A 16366-nucleotide genomic window follows, 5' to 3' on the forward strand; every position below is an offset into this window, starting at 1 on the left:
CTGCTTTTCTCTGCCAAACTCTCTTCCTTATTCTAATCGAAAGACATACTCGTTGCTGTTGAGCAGGAGTACCCACAAACTTTGGTACTCTTCCCATTGGAAATGATAGAACTTCAAGCAGCTGCATTGCTCGTATTAGAAAGTTAGGAAGGACATCTTGAAACACCACTTTCCCAGAAGAACCAGCTATTTCACGCAGAGACACTTCTATGCATTATTTTTAGCAAATTTGTTTAATACCAAATTGTTGTCTTCCCTATATGTTTCAAAAGTGTTGTTCAGCTGATTTTCCCCAGAGTGTGTGAAGACTGTGGTCTTTATCCGTTTTTTTTTAAGAAGTGATTCTGATATTCTTGAAACATGCCTAATTGTTGCTAATCTTTTAGATAGGCACAAAGAAATATAATTTCTCCTTTGCTTTCAACTACAGAATCTCCACAGAGCAGAGATTCCATGCATAGCAATTCAAGAAAGCCTTGACCAATGAGCCTGTCGTCAGCCTTGGGTAAAGTAATAGAAAAACTCATCTGATAATCAATAGATAAAGAACAATACAAAGAAGTTGATCAATATGGTCTAGTGAAAAGTGAGTTTAACAAATAGGCTGAAATCCATTATTTGACCAGAGTACCAATTTGCTTATTATGGTATAACACATCAACATGGCATCAGCATTCTTTAAAGTCACTGAGAAGCTCAAAACTTTGGAAAAGAGTCACAAACGTGATTTTGAGACCTGAAGGATAGTGTTGCAATAGGAGATAGAGAGTTCAATCTGCTTTAACTAACAACAGAAAAAAATGGAGAAGTAATTCAGGTACAAGGGCCCCTAGTAGGAAGGTATACCATATATTTTAAATCAGTGAAGACATTCCAACAGCTGCTGGATGGAAGCTGAAGCTCCACAAATTCAAATAGGAGGCTTAAATTTTAACAATGTGAGCAATTAACCTTTGGAACAAACATGATGGATTCTCCATCTCTTAGTGTCTGCAGATTAAAACTTGATACCTTTCCACAAGTTATGCTTTAGAACAAAATTGTTGGGCTCATTATAGTGATAAATGGCTGACATTTAGTGATCTGTAACATAGAGGAGGTGAAAGCAGAGGATCTCAGGGTCTCTTCTGGATTTAAACTTCATGAATTTGTGATGCCTCTGTTAAATTTGGGAGCAATGACACTAGTTAGGATCAAAAGGGATACTTTGGCTTGTCTATTCTAGTTGAATTTTCTCATCCAAAACTTCATTATCTGCTTGATAAAGCAATAACATCTGCACTGGTATAAAAACAAAAATAATCTAGGATTATGTAAATTACATTGGTGAGGGGAATAAAAAAAGGGACAACTTTTCTTGTTATTTCTTCATGAGCTCCATTTTTTTAGAATGACAGAAGATACCAGCCTCTACTCATTATCATTGATGTGCTTCTCGGAAGTACTTTAGAATTTTGTTGATCACAGAAATATGTGATTGTGTTAATGGATGTGAATTAATGGCTTCACTAACTGGAAGATCAGTGAACAAATGTAAATGCATGTTTACTTAAGCATAGTTAATGCCATGAACAGCTTTGTTCACCTTCAATTACAGTTCAGTTATATTTATTATGCTAATAATATTCATGTAAATGTGCAGCAGACATGAGAGTAGTGTGATAAATGGAAAGGTGCTAGAATTTAATGTCAGCATAGTATAGTGATACAAAAGGAGCCACAGATATTGCACATAAAAAATGCGAACATTAGCTTGTAAATATTAGTAATACTTTAAAGGATCTAATTGAGGTTTGGGATGTTGTTCCTGTTTTACAGGTAGATTTTAGCAACCTGATAAGGTTACCAAGAAAGAAGAAATGGCAGAGCCAAGACAAGAACACAGATCTGACTTTGTAGTAGAACACACTGCCTCACAGGGCAGTGTCAAAAAAAGGTAAGCCTTTACAATTTGCAAAATGTTATCAAGCATAAGGAGTCAAATTAGTAAAGGGTAGTAGGAACTGAAAGTTGATCATCTGAGGCATAGCACAGAATCCAGAACCCTGAGCAAGATAACAAGCGTCCATATGCAGAGGATCTGTGATCGCAACATCATCCAAAGTAATTAACATATTAATTACCCATATGTATAGCCTTTTTTTTTTAAAACTGTGACTGTTTAGTCAATAAAAGAGTACTAATGATCACAGGTGGAAATTGTAAAATTCCTTTTTAAAGCACCTTGTTTTTCAGGAAAATGCTTCCTTCTTAAAATTCACTGCACAGAACCATTCTTTTAAGACAGCTTTTTACATCATTCCTTTCCAAAGAATGAATGAAACGTGATTCTTTAGAATATTCCTACAAGAATTTGTACTTGCCCTTTCTTCAGTGGTCACTGTGTTACTCATTCAGGGGATAGTTTTGGAGTTAATTCTCTTTCAGCTAGAGGAAAAATAAATTCACGTTTCCACCACTCCAGTAGGATACCCCAGGGTTCCACTATTCAGTAAAGAATTTAAGATGTGGCAGGATAGAAAGACAGCACAAATATAACACAAGGACTGGTGCTCTTGCAGGGCAAATATTCTGTCTGATCTCAAGACAATGGGTAGCAATATCAAACAATTTTGACTAGTTAGTGAGTGATTTGGGCTGCCACTTCCAAAAGACAGTGGTAGCTGCACTTTTGCTTTCTGAATAGCCCCATCCTGCTTTTGTTTAAGTATGCCCAGAGAACAAAAACAGAAAGGTCCTTGGGGTACCCTAACAAGGTATTATTCTGACTTCAAGATCCTGACTGAACTTAGGTGCAGGTTAAATGCAGACCCTTTTCAAAACAGTAAACATTTAAGACATACAGCTGAGCTTTGGCCAGGCACATGCTAAGAGCCAACACTTCACATCTGGGCTCATTAGTTGTCTGTCAGGAGAAAGAAAGAAACAGTAACTTGACTGGAAGTTAAGTAAGGCAACTAAAGGGAGTTTGGATGGCTGCAAGAGCTTAAGGGAGAGGCTGGACAGCTGAGAATAACTAAAACTCTTATCACTCCATCATTGGATTTCTCGCAGTCTCGATCATAATGATTTATGCAATTTAAAAAAATGTTTCTGCAGGGTAATTGGGTTTCTAGGTTGGAAGTTCTAGTTCACTGAGTAGGTATTCTGAATACAATAAAGAGAAAGACAAGGTATATATTCAAGAAATGGAGAGAGGTTTACTAAGGAGACAAACATTCAGTGTTACTCCCAAGAACTAACTGTCAAAAAGTGCTTTTCTAGTTCTTTTTGGATTGAATTGGATGTCTTTGGCCTCTTTGTACTACATGAATAATGATTCATAATTTAACATCCCTGGTAAAATGCTGTTATTGCTACTGTAAAACCAGGCATCCCCACCTAGACTGAGATCCCTGACCAAGCCTTGCAGCAGTAGCGCATGCTAGAATATCATCAGGGTGGTCTCAGTTCTCCTGTCACAGAGCAAATATAAACAGAGAACTGTCTCTGTCATTCTTCACCAAATGATGTGTGTAATCTTCCTTCCTCCTCACTCAATACAAAAATTGAAAGATACGATAAACTTGCAACTGTTAGTCTCAAAGGTGTATTCTTACTGGAGAACGTGATCTCATATTGCTAAAGCGGTGCCAGTTGTAGCAGAATTGAACCCTGATGAAATCTCTCCCTGGCTCTGGAAGTGAGAAAGTTCATGCCTATTCGCCCACCAATTGCACAAAATACCACAAAATAATCTCACATGCCAGGTTATCAGTGATCCTGGCTCAGCAAGTAGGATTCTGTGATGAAATGAAGTGTTGTGACATCAACAGTTCACTAGTATGTCTGCCAGTTTGACATGATAAGCCGGAGTCACCTCTTTTTTATTATGTAGTACTTGGTATACCTGTCATGCACCTGCAGCTCATATGAACTAATGTGGGAGTTTAAGATTTAAGGAGCAAAATAAGACTTGGACCAGGCTGTAAGAAGAGCTCTCCCTCTTACCTTGTCCTCTGTTAATAAAGGATATCTGAAAAGAAGGATTGTGATAAGGAGAGTTGCTCTGCTCTTGAAGTGCCAGATTTCAAGAATGCTTTGAAGCAGTTCCAGAACCTAGTTGAAAAAATGGTAAACCAGAAGACGAAGGAGAGATTAGGCTTGTACATTGAAGATGATGGTAAGAGATACTCTTTGATCGAAAAGTGTAATTTTCATATGGAAAGACAGTGTCATAGAGACAAAACTATAAGAAAGACTTCAAATTAATGTTCAGACTGTGACTTCCTGAGTTTTACAGGAAACAAGCAGATTGAGCTATGAGAGTGCTTCTCTACTTCTGTTAGGGCTTCTGGTCAGATTATAATGCTATGGTGACTGGTCACAAAAGGTAGTTGGCAGAGTTGCCACATATGCAAGTTAGCATGATGCGTTGATTCTAGTGATCTGTAAAAGCCCAAACCCAGTGAATTATGTAAATCCAGTTGCTTAATTGTAAATAATCAGGGCAAAGTTTTGCTTTTCTCAATGCAGCTGGCTATTGTTGCATGAAAGGATAAACTTTATCCCAGGACACCATTCAGGTTCAGATCAACAAACCAGAACTGTGGTATGAGAGTAAGGGAAGAAAGAACAGGTGAGAATTTTTCACCTATTCTTTTATCTGTTTCCTGTCATGTATTGCAAATCAGGTGGTTTTGAAAGGACTGAACTTTAAGACCAAACTTTTTTTTTTCTGTTTTTATTTCAAAATGCTCTAGTGAATACATTGTGAGGAGCTGGAACTTGCATGCTATTGATATTGAGGAAGAAATAAAACAGGAGGTAGGGGGGATAAGGAAGGAAGCTGTACCTTGCCAGTTTCTAACTCTGTGGATCTTGTTCCTCCCATACAGACAAGATAGACTATGATAAGTTCTATACGACCACACAGACACTTTTTGGTCCAGAAATCAAGGATCATAATGTTAAAGCCTTTTTCAGGAAGATTAGCAACAACCTTGATGCAAGGACAGAATGGTGTGAGGTAAGGATTTCTAAAACTTTATTCAATATAAAGAACTAATTGGAATCTTAAAAGGTAACAGTATCAAGCTGTTGATTATGTGTTGTTCGTGAGCTCCATGGCATAATGGGGCAACTTTCATGTTGTTATTTATCCTGGCAGACATTTATTTCCTAAAAAAAATATTATTTGGAAAACAGGTATGCCTTTGTAGCTAGAAAATTAGATAAAATGTATTGTTTTGATTGACCTAGACAAAAGCTAAATTGAAGAACTGGCTTAGAGTACCTTACTTGTTGCTATGTTATCCTATTCAAGAAGTGATGTTTAATTTTAACAAGATGAGAAGGAAAGAGGCTCCATGTTTATTGTGGTAGTAAACAATTTGGAAAATTACATGTGTCCATTTGTTGATTAAATGCACGTTTCCAGGAAAGACATTTGAAGACAGGAGGGTAAAATCTGTCTTTGTAATTTCTTTTGCAAAATTTGAGGGATGATATCCGTTCTGGTATGTGCCTTGAGAGTTGAAGGAGTTTGTATTCTTATAAATTTTAGCTCTTTCCAGCTTCTTTTGTTCTCCACCCTAAGCTATTGTAATTTTAGTTTAAGTAAGAGGAATCCTATGCTCCTAGTGCCAAGGCCTGCAATATGAACCTTCAGCAGTAGAAGATCAGTATTCAGTGTAAGAGGAAGTTGTAAATACGAAAATAATCCCTAGAGGCATCCCTAACCTATTTCACTAGAGTGAGGACTGGTTCTTTCAGGCCATCATGTCAGTGAAAGCTGAAGTATGGAAGACCTTTGCCGAGCCCTGCCTTTCCCCCCTTTTTCATGTGGGTGAACAGGTGGGTATTTTGCAAATGGCAGCATTGTCTCTACAAGATTTTTGCTAAGAGATACTCTGTACTGGATTTTCTGCTGACTATCTGTGGCTGCTTTCAGACTTCTAAACATATCATACAAAACAGCTTAATGCACGGGAGAGTCAATGCTGCTAATTCTAGCAGATTCTTAAGAGCAAGATTTGCTCATACTGTGCTGGTTAGAAAATCAGTAATTTCAGCAAGGAAGACTTCTTTCTGTTCCAAATATGTATGATTTTTCTTATTCCACTCTTTCCAACTCTGAGAGGTATCTGTCCCTATAAAGGCATACCATTGGAGGTCTGATAAGAAAGGTTAATTAGAATGAATACTATAAAGCCTGGGTAGGTTACGCTGTTATTTGTAGGTGAACTGCTTTTCTTTCCTACCACTATCTGTTTGGTACATCAGCTGAACTTGCAAATCAAAATTCTTATTAAACATTAATTATGCTGCACTGGTTTACAGGAGTTGAGGAAGTTGGCCTCTGTTCTCTATGCACCAAGATCTTTGAGCCTATTATGTAGATGCACATGACTACATGTTAAAGCATGACCTGACTAAATAAAAACATTTTCCTGCTTTTTTTGTGAAAGAGCACTGAGCTGTCTACCAGAACTGCTGGTAGTTCAAGCAAAGTTTGATATGCTAGATTCCTGACAAGGCAGCAGGATGTGGAGCACAGAGCCTGAGTATGTCCAGGTCGTCCCCTAAACTACTGCACTGATACGCATCGGCCTCAGGCTTTTTGACAGAATGCAAAATCTCTAAAAACTACAGTATGCATTTTGTGCTCTAAGTCCGTCTTTAGCTAAACCATCAGAAACTCTTCCTCTATTTCTTTTCTTTTCTTTTTTCTTTCCTTTCCTTTCCTCTTTTCTTTTCTTTTCTTTTCTTTTCTTTTCTTTTCTTTTCTTTTCTTTTCTTTTCTTTTCTTTTCTTTTCTTTTCTTTTCTTTTCTTTTCTTTTCTTTTCTTTTCTTTTCTTTTCTTTTCTTTTCTTTTCTTTTCTTCCTCTCCTTCTTCTTCCCCTTTTCACAGGGATAAATCTGCCCTTTACTTTAAATGTGAAGCATTAGAGGTACAGCAGTGTTTTAGTAGAGCGTTTTTTTAACCAGAGAATTCTGTATGTATTATTGGAATCTATAGATGGATGAGGTGTAATCTATTTTTCTGTCTCTAATGGCACTAAATAGCAAATCATCGTCTAAGAATGAGGTAACTATGAAACAGTAGATCTGGTTTACCCTCCTAGCTTCTGGCTGCATATAGCTTAAGGATGTTCTGTGCCAGAGTTGCAGCTGCATTCTGTGTTTAGTATCCCTTGAAGGACTTTTAATCTATCCATTTGTAAATTACTTCTGAACCCACTTAAAAAGGATACTTCCATAGCATCCACAGTTTTACAAATTTCATGCAAAACTACTTTGTCTTGTTTCTTTTAAACATGGTGCCCTTTTTTTCCATGTTATGAGAAATTATGAACACTTCCTCTAGAAAAGTATCTTTCATTAACGTATTTCCCATGGATAGTGTTTCAAGCAACTGTTCAATAAACATGACTGATTTTTACATTGTTAGAGCCCATATATATCAAAAGCATCCATGATCATACAAGACTACAAGATTTTGTTGGTTTGTTTGTTTTCTACCTGAAGATAGAATTGTGCAGATGGTGCAGAACTTCCAGCACACAGTAACTTTCCTGTGATAGCATAGTTGTCATTGCATATATGGCAAGTCCTTGCTGGACTTAAAGCCATAAGGCAAAGTTTTAACAAGTGGCATGGACTATAAATTTGTTAGCATATTTCCATTTTACATTAAACTGGAACATCACATTATTATTTGAACCTTGAAGATACCCAGCACCTGTTCTTTGCATGTTATCAACAATTCCTATTAATTTCCTATTTGAAATTTGAATTTGAAATCGTCTATCTTTGCATATCTCCTACTTGCATGTCACCCTTCTTCCTTACTTCCCCTTTCCAACATGAAAGGATACTTAAAGGTGAAGTCCTGGCTTTGCTCAGTGTTTCTTTTAAACTCTCTAAAAATACAGGGGAATAAGACATTTCTGGATTTGCTGGTACATGATAAACAAGCTAAGATATTGAAATGGCCAGCTGCCATCAGACATGCTGAAGTACTGCGTCACTACAGCACTAGCGAAGTTCTTGTACTATTCAAAATTCTCTGCCTCATTTCAAACTTGTTACTGCTCTTTGTATGGGATTGGAGAGAGGTGACGTAATCTCTTCCGTAGATGTGGCAAGCTAGACACATATCCTATACAGAGTAACATACGCTTTATGGGTATGAAGCAGGGACCAGTTGAGAAAAGTACTTCTGAATTTGTGGTGACTGTCAGACTGACTGTCCTTTGCTTAGGGAAGCAGAGCAGTAGCAAATTATGTTCAGGCTTAGAAATTTATAAGAGAACTGAAGGAAGCTCTGTTTGTTTACTGGAGTGAGTTTCTTTTACTCCAGAACCTTACTTGAGTTTCCACTGCAATCAAACTAATTTCCTGGGCTCCATAATTGCACAAGTAAGCACAGTATGGGGTCTAATAAAAGAGGTGAAGCCCCTTTATTTTCCTTATAAAATCTGTCTGGGATTTGCCTGGGATAAAATTCCCAAGAACCCTTTGTATGACCTTTCCTCAAATTTTACCAAGTGTGAGCTGACTGACGACAGCCTTTTAAAATGTCCTGTGTATAAACTTCCTTGAAAAAAGCATACGTTTAGTGTAGAAGATGGATATTAGTGAGACTATATTGACTGCCATAGGGAATAAAATAGAAATATTTGTTATTTCTCTGTTCAGAAGAATACTGATTAAAGTGCTAATGTGCTTTTTTTATTTGTTTTCTCTTGTGGGGAGAAATATTTAGCATAAAATAACTGGAAATTCATCCCTGATGGAGATGGCAATTCAGTTATGAAAGAGACAAAGATCAGACTATCTGAATCAGCTTCAGTCTGACATCGATTTCTTTGCCTTGACGCAGCCTTATCCAGCACAGTTTGAAATATAATACCGCAGTGAAAAGCTGCAGTGAGTTTTTAACTTTTTTCAGCGGGTAGTTCTACTTAGCAGGAAATCTGATGGTGATACGTGTTACAAGCTATCTATATGCTATGGAACATAAATCTAAGCTCTTTGAGGACAAAATGGTAAGATTTGTTTTACAGGTAGGCTGGGTATAGACAAAGAGGTGAAAACTGAATAAAGAAAACTGCTGACTCCTGGAATTCTCCAGATTTAGCTTACACTGAAACAGAATAATCATTGCATTGACCATCTGATTGTTGTCTAAGCCCAGTTTACATCAACAATAACTTCAGCATCAGCTACAGCATATCTGTAAAGATTGGATCAAAACAGACATTTCCAGGCTTATTTGAATGGGTTCTAAAAAAATAAAATAAAATGGGATTGATTTGTATCCTATGTATTATGTCATGGTGGTCTTTTAATTTTTTTTTCTCTGACAAACTCTATAGTTTCAAAATAGTCCAGGTAATCCTGGACAGTTACTAATGTTAGGAATGATGCTGGTGTTCTTTGTTCTTCTGACTATGCCACAGGCTTATAAGTGTAGCTGCGCTACAGCTCTGAAGTCTCCTCGTCTCTTTTTCACCTCTTGACATTCAAACATGTACACATTTACTTACTGGTGACAATTGTAGACCTTTTTTTCCTTCCACCCATATCTGTAGCTCTTCCTCTCTTTTTTTTTGTTTTAAGTCAGCTGTATATAACACTTGACCAGCCTACATCCCATTTGCTTTTGTCATCCTCCTTAGCCTTGTCGCTGAGATGGTAATTGTCCTTTTAAGACTGCAAAGTATTCTGGTTATTCTAGTTGAGACCATCTGTTGTTTGAGAGAGATGGTGAAAGAGACAGATACACCTCCCTTATCTGATACAGTCATTCTTTTTATGTTCATTAACCTACTAGTTATATTAGACAAATCACATTTATCAACTGCAACTGGATATGTCATTAATTACCCCTCATGAACAATGTAAGTAGCCTTGATCTTGCTTCAGTTTCTTTGTATAACTTAATTTTTCAAATGTGTCATTGATAACAGTTACTTTCTGTAACATCCTAAATAGCCATCATGGTTTCTGTCTGTGCTCCAGTTTTCTAATGATTTTTTGCTAAAAGGACTGTATTTCACCCCTGTTCTTTTGAGTTCCCCTGCTGATTTTGGCACTGCTGGTCACGCCCTGAGTCTTGAAAGTGAAGGAGGAGGGATACACGTCACTTTGTTCCTTTAATGTTTCTCTTTTATCATCTCTGTCTCTCCCCCACCCCCCTTTCCCAGAACTCTATCCCTGACACTTTGTTCCTCTCTTCCTACTCTCGCAGATCTGATTTTTTAAAATTTACCTCTCCATATCTGGCCTCTCTTTAACTTGACAAAATCTTCCAAATATATTTACATGACCTAAAAGATCATAGCCTTGTGTGAGCGTTCCTATTTCTTTATCTTCCTGATGTTTCTCCTTTTCAAGTACTTCCATGTTCAAGGGTTTCCAGCAGTGTCCACAACAATATACCTGTACTGAAAGGACATTTTTTTATTAAAAAAATTTAAAGTAATTTTAAATCTTCTCTTTAGTTAAATTAGGATCTACCTTTAGTCATTTACTGGCTTCAAAATTTAAAAGACCCATCCTGGACAGTCTTAACAGCTGTAATTTATCAATGATTTTGGAAACTGACCTCTACATCCCTTTCCCAAATGTAGTCTGCCCTTTGAAAACTCCGTTGTTTTAGTGGAAAACATCTGAAAGATGTGTGAATTGCATTTTGCTTTATCCTTTATGCTCTTTGTCAACCTCTAGGAGACATTGTGGGGTGGGACTTGTGGAGATCCCCTGTCTCCATGCTGGAGTCAGCAGAAGCTGCTTATGCAGCTGTAAGGGATTTCTAAGATGCCCTTTTGTAGGGCAGTGTTCTGCCTGCTGGGCAGAAGCAAAAGATCAGATGTGGCACCACCTCATGTGTACAGGAAGCTTGACAGGACACACTTGAGTGACTCACTGAGAAATTCCACCTCTGTTGGTTTTAGGGCAGCTGCTGGCCTAGCCCAACCACTGCATCCAACATCCTGTCAGGACTCGGGAGTGACCTAATGTCAGGTCAGTCTCATTAAAGAAAAAGTCCTCCCACCAAAATCTTAGTCCCCAGAAAGGTGAAGGGCCTGTTCTCCACTGCCAGGAATATGGGAACATACACTTAAGAGAGTAAAAGATCACTTCTGTCTTCAATAAAGGTGAAGGAAAGCATCCATGGAAGTACAAGAGAACTAGCCTCACCTTGATTCTTGGTGAAGGCGATGGAGCAACTAATACTGGAAATCATTTCCAAACACATGTGGGACAAGAAGGTGATCAGGAGCAGTCGGCATGGATTTACAAAGGGACAATCACAGAAATCATGCTTAATCAACCTGATAGGATTCTACAATGAGGTGACTAGCTTGGTGGGTAAGGGGAGAGCAGTAGATGTTGTTTACCTCGACTTTAGTAATGTTTTAGACATTGTCTCCCATAACATACTCGTAGACATGCTGACAAAGTATGGGTTAAATAAGTGGGCAGTGAGGTGGAAAGAGTACTGGCTTAACCCCTAAATGATACAAAATCCAGCTGGAGGCAAGTCAGTGGTACATGCCAGGGATCAGTACTGGAGTCAGTACCATTTAACATCTTCATTAATTACCTGGACAATGGGAGAGAGTGCACCCTCAGCAAAACTGCAAATACAAAACTGGGAGGAGTGGCTGCTGCCATTCAGAGGGACCTCAACAGGTGGGAGAAATTCACTGACAGGAACCTCATGAGGTTCAGCAAGGGCAGTGCAAAGTCTTGCACCTGGAGAGGGATAGTCCCATGCACCAGTGTACACTGGTGACAGACCAGTTGAGAAGCAGCTCTGCACAGAAGACCTTTGGTCCTTTAAACATGAGCCAGCAATGTGCCCTAGTAGCAAAGAAGGCCAACAGCATCCAGGACTGGTTTAGGAAAAGGATTGCCAGCAAGTCAGATGTGGTGATCCTTCCTCTCTGTTCAGGACTTGAGGCCACACCTGGTGTACAGTGTTCAGATCTGGGCTCCCCAGTACAAGAGAGATATGGAGCTGCTGGAGCAAGCCCAGTGAAGGGCTGTGAAGATGATTAAGGGGCTGCAGCACCTCTCATATGAGGAAAAATTGAAAAAGCTGAGAATGTTTAGTCTGGAAAAGAGAAGACTCAACACTGTATGTAAATACCTAATGGGGAGGGGAGGGGAGTCAAGAAGGGAGAGACAGAGTCTTCTTCATAGTACCTACTAACAGGACAAGAGGCAATGGGTACAAATTGAAACACATGAAATTCCATTTGAACACAAGAAAACACTTTTTTACCATGAGGGTGATCAAACACTGGAACAGGTTGCCCAAAGAGTTTGTGGAGTCTCCATCCTTAGATGTATTCAAAACCCAACTGGACACGGTTGTGGGCAACTTAGTGTCGCTGATGCCCTTGGGGTTGGACTAAATGATCCCTTTCATAATGGTCCTTTTCAACCTCATGACTTTGTGATTCTGTGATTCTCTAACACTGTCTTAATACGTGTTATAGGTGGAAACCTGCTACAGGAGTATTAACTGATGATAGTGGAAAGACTGCATCCTTAATTCGGGGGGGAAACACTCGATTATAATGTTGTAGCCACACCAATTATTTCAGAACCCTTCTATGTAATACTAAACAATTGGGGGATTCAGATAGAATTTAAAACAGTGAGAATCAACTGTGAAAATGCTATAACATGAAAAACAGTCTTTATGTATGAATTACTCATATTACCACTTTTTGATTCATGCTGGATATCATGAAGGTTATGTTGTTATGACTTTACAGAAGAAGCATACACCTGGAATTTAGGATACTAAATCCTGTATCCTGCCTGGATGCAGGATGGAAAGACACAGTGATACTACAAGAAACTAGAAAGAGGAACTTAAGGGGCTATAACAGATGGGTGATTTATTGACTGATGATGTATGATAGATAATAATTGTGTGCATGGTAAGGAGGGACCTGTGAAGTGAAAGGTGAAGAATGACGTTGTGTGAGAATATATTTTTTAAAAGCTGTACATGTGAATCTCTAAAAGAAGAAAAATGGGAGTTCTGTTGTATGCCGTGAAAAATGTTGAAGTAGAAAAGAGTGCAAAGTTTTGTCTTGCATCCAAAGGGACATTGCTTTTAGAACTCACGAAAGAAAGTGAGTATCTATAATGTCCATAATATGAGATAGGAGATTAAAAAATGTCTGTACAGCTGAGTGGGGCTGAACTAATATCCTGAGGAAGCAACCAACCTACTCTCAGGTGCAGAGCTTGAGGTTTGGAGAGCATTTCAGCTAAGTATTGTCACAACCTGGAACAGAAATGAGAAACTTACCTGAATATCCTGTCTGGGGATCTCCAAAATGATCAGTACAAATGGAACACTGCCAGGCTTAGGGAGAAGGCTGAAAAAGAGTTTATAAAATGGACTTTATATTAATTTTTTTTCAGGAAAATGCGAATCTATGTAGCTTTAAGGAAAAGCTCTTCTGTGTAGGCTAAACACTACACTACTTTGAACCTCTCAGTTTATAAAAATAGAGAAATCTGTTTTGTCTGCCTTTTACTGTTTTTTCTTCTAGCTGAGGTCTAGCTGAGGAAGCAGAAGTAGGTAATACTCCAAAAAGGATACTGAAGATGAATATTTACAAACAATCATTACAAGGCAAAGCTGTACTAACAGCTTTATCAATGAGATGGTTTTTGTTCCTAGAAGCCTTTTGTATGCTGGCTTCATTCCAAACATTGAAGAAAGATTGTGCCTATGTAAGCAGATCTGAGCAATCTAAAGTCATATTGACAGCTAATGGCTAAGGCAAATAACACTAGGAAACTTATTCAAAGAATATTAAATTATAATAATGTCAGAGAAGTACTACACTTTATACATATAAACATATATTGGAGAAGTAGATTTGTTATAAATTGCTTGTTTTGTTCCATTTTGTTTTGTTTAGATTTTTGGCTGTTTCATAGGAGAAAATGATGCCATGTCTTCCCAGATGAAAGGAGAAGACATGGTTTTCCTTGTATCTGAAAAACAGCAGATTACTCATGCAGGTGACATACTTCATCTTGTATCCCAAACTAACTTTTTTTAATGCTATGTGTTGCACACTTTAATGAAAGTACAGTAATAAGATCTCATGTCTGTCTTTGCTTATTATTCATCCTTCTTCTTCTTCCTATGTGTTCCAGAATATATGAATTTTTACTAAACTCATTGGGTCTGAACACTCCACTGATGCCTTGCCCAGTTCTCCATTTTCCTAAATTATTTCAAAATCATGAATTTGTCTGACTCGTGCTATTTATTTATACAGTTATTCTTTGCCTTTCTGTATTTTTAAAATAATGTAGAAAGAACTAGCACATCCAGACTGCATTAATACATTACCTAAAAATGCAATATGATTATTTAAATCACGTATAGGATATTCTATGCTATAATGCATTACTGCCTTGGACTTGGTACAAATATGCATTTCACGAAGAGAAAATGTTATTTATATTATGGTTCTATTTGTTTAGATTTTCTGTGTCTGTAAGATGAAGAGTAATATTTTGTCATTGACAGTTATCAAGAGACAAGATGTGATTAAGGGTATAGTGAAGGTACCCCATCTGGATTTCATAATAACATCCTCTCAGAAAGGAGTGCTAACTATTTTTAACAACCAGGTAATTCTAACTCAAACAAACTTTGTTGTTATTCCATTAGGCAGTATATATGGGAACAAACTGAACTGTGATCTAGCATGCAAACTTACCTATAAAAAAGAGCTAGATACCTTTTTTTTAATTAAAGTTAACTTTTTCTGTATTTCTAAGTACAGTAGGAAATATAGATTGCTATTTTCCATTATAAACCTACTGAACAGTCCACAGAAGTTGGTAGAAAGTAACGATGGCTAATAAAGTACTTCCTTGACAGAAGTTACTTTAACAGAAAAGAATCTGCATTTCTTTTTAGAAGAAGTTTCCCTTAATACAAAATATGCTGTTCGAGTTAACTTTTGCATATACAGTGGAAACCAGATAATTATCTGTTTTCTATAGCTACTGAGAATATCTAGAATGGACAGAGACATTTATCAGTTGTTTGCAAAGAAGAGTTATTCAGTACAGAAACATCTAGAAGTTTGAAAGTCTTGAATTTTCTGATAGTCTGCATGCCACTGCTTCCCAGTTAACTCCCCTCATCAGCAGACTGTAAGGAGATCTGTACCGTTTTCAGCAGAACTTCAGGCTCAAGATGCTGTTAGAGTAGAATTTGTAAATGAGTCTCCCAGATGATTACATCACTATTTAGAGGTGTGCACTTCTAGATTAGATGAGGTACATCACACACCTATGCTCACTGGAACTTTACATTTGTACTATTTTAATACGACCAGTTTATTAAAAATTGTTTCAGACAATGCAGTAAAGCTTTAAAGCAGCACTAATGCTTTTTAGGGGTTTCAGCTAATTACTGCATAATGCTTATGACAGGAGCGTGTAAAGCAAGAAAGGACTCCTGCAGATGATTAAACAGCAAAGGAATACTGTAGTTTTGGTAAATACTGAAATAATTTATTTGAAAGCCTAGTTATCTGTCCTCCAGAGCATTATCCCTCTTACGTACCTAGAAAAATAATTTCACAAAGTACAACATTAAAAATAGCTCTCCTCCCGACTCCCCACATCCCCATGCTGTTTTCAGGCTGAATTGCTGCCTCCTGATAGAGTGAACTGATGTCACTCTGACATCAGTGACTGCAGCGTAAATGATTTTACACCCAGCTGCTTAATGCAGTGAATTAGAGACCTCAAATATCATTTATAAAACTGTACATTCTGAAAATGACTAAGACATTATGACAGCAGTTGTTTACTCATGAGATCTCTGATCTCAGTTGATCTAAGGAAATGAATTTTGACTTCCTTAGAAATGCTCTATCTTTGATGCAAGGAAGAGAAAACTCTAGTTCTTTAGCGTTGCAGTCATTTGAGTCCTGTTGCTAGAATATCACTTCACATCACAAAGGCAAATATAGAGTTGGTACCTTTTGTATCATTCTGCTTCTCTCAGAGACTAAGGTTTTTAAGAGACCTGGTGTTAAAATCTCAGCTAGTGAGCAGTTTTGTCTACTTTGTTTTTGCAGCATAATGGTAAGGGAATATGAAGATGCTTGCGCTGAAGATGTTGCTTGGTGGGATTTGTCCTCTGGGTGGAGAGGCCAAAATATGAGTTCATGAGAGGTGCATTGACAAATAGAGAGGCTTATTTTTGTATAATGGCTGCATTTTCTAAATTTATTATTAAAAATATGGTGTTCTTGGAGGCACATATATCCCACAGAAGTCAGTGCGCTCCATGTACTTGAAGGAGTA

The 16366-nt window shown here is 37.7% G+C and overlaps 1 protein-coding gene across 1 annotated transcript in view; it reads left to right on the forward strand.

Annotated features, from left to right (window-relative positions):
* The first annotated feature begins 1859 nt into the window (after positions 1 to 1859).
* WDR64 (WD repeat domain 64) overlaps positions 1860 to 16366 on the forward strand; it is a 76766-nt gene continuing 62259 nt past the window's right edge. The window contains exons 1-5 of the mRNA XM_075444226.1: positions 1860 to 1936; positions 4011 to 4162; positions 4878 to 5008; positions 13948 to 14050; positions 14568 to 14671. Of these exons, the coding sequence (XP_075300341.1) occupies positions 1860 to 1936; positions 4011 to 4162; positions 4878 to 5008; positions 13948 to 14050; positions 14568 to 14671 (567 nt within the window). The remainder of the gene's footprint in view (positions 1937 to 4010; positions 4163 to 4877; positions 5009 to 13947; positions 14051 to 14567; positions 14672 to 16366) is intronic.

The sequence above is a fragment of the Opisthocomus hoazin genome, chromosome 2 (assembly GCF_030867145.1).
Source record: "Opisthocomus hoazin isolate bOpiHoa1 chromosome 2, bOpiHoa1.hap1, whole genome shotgun sequence".
Classification (NCBI taxonomy): domain Eukaryota; kingdom Metazoa; phylum Chordata; class Aves; order Opisthocomiformes; family Opisthocomidae; genus Opisthocomus; species Opisthocomus hoazin.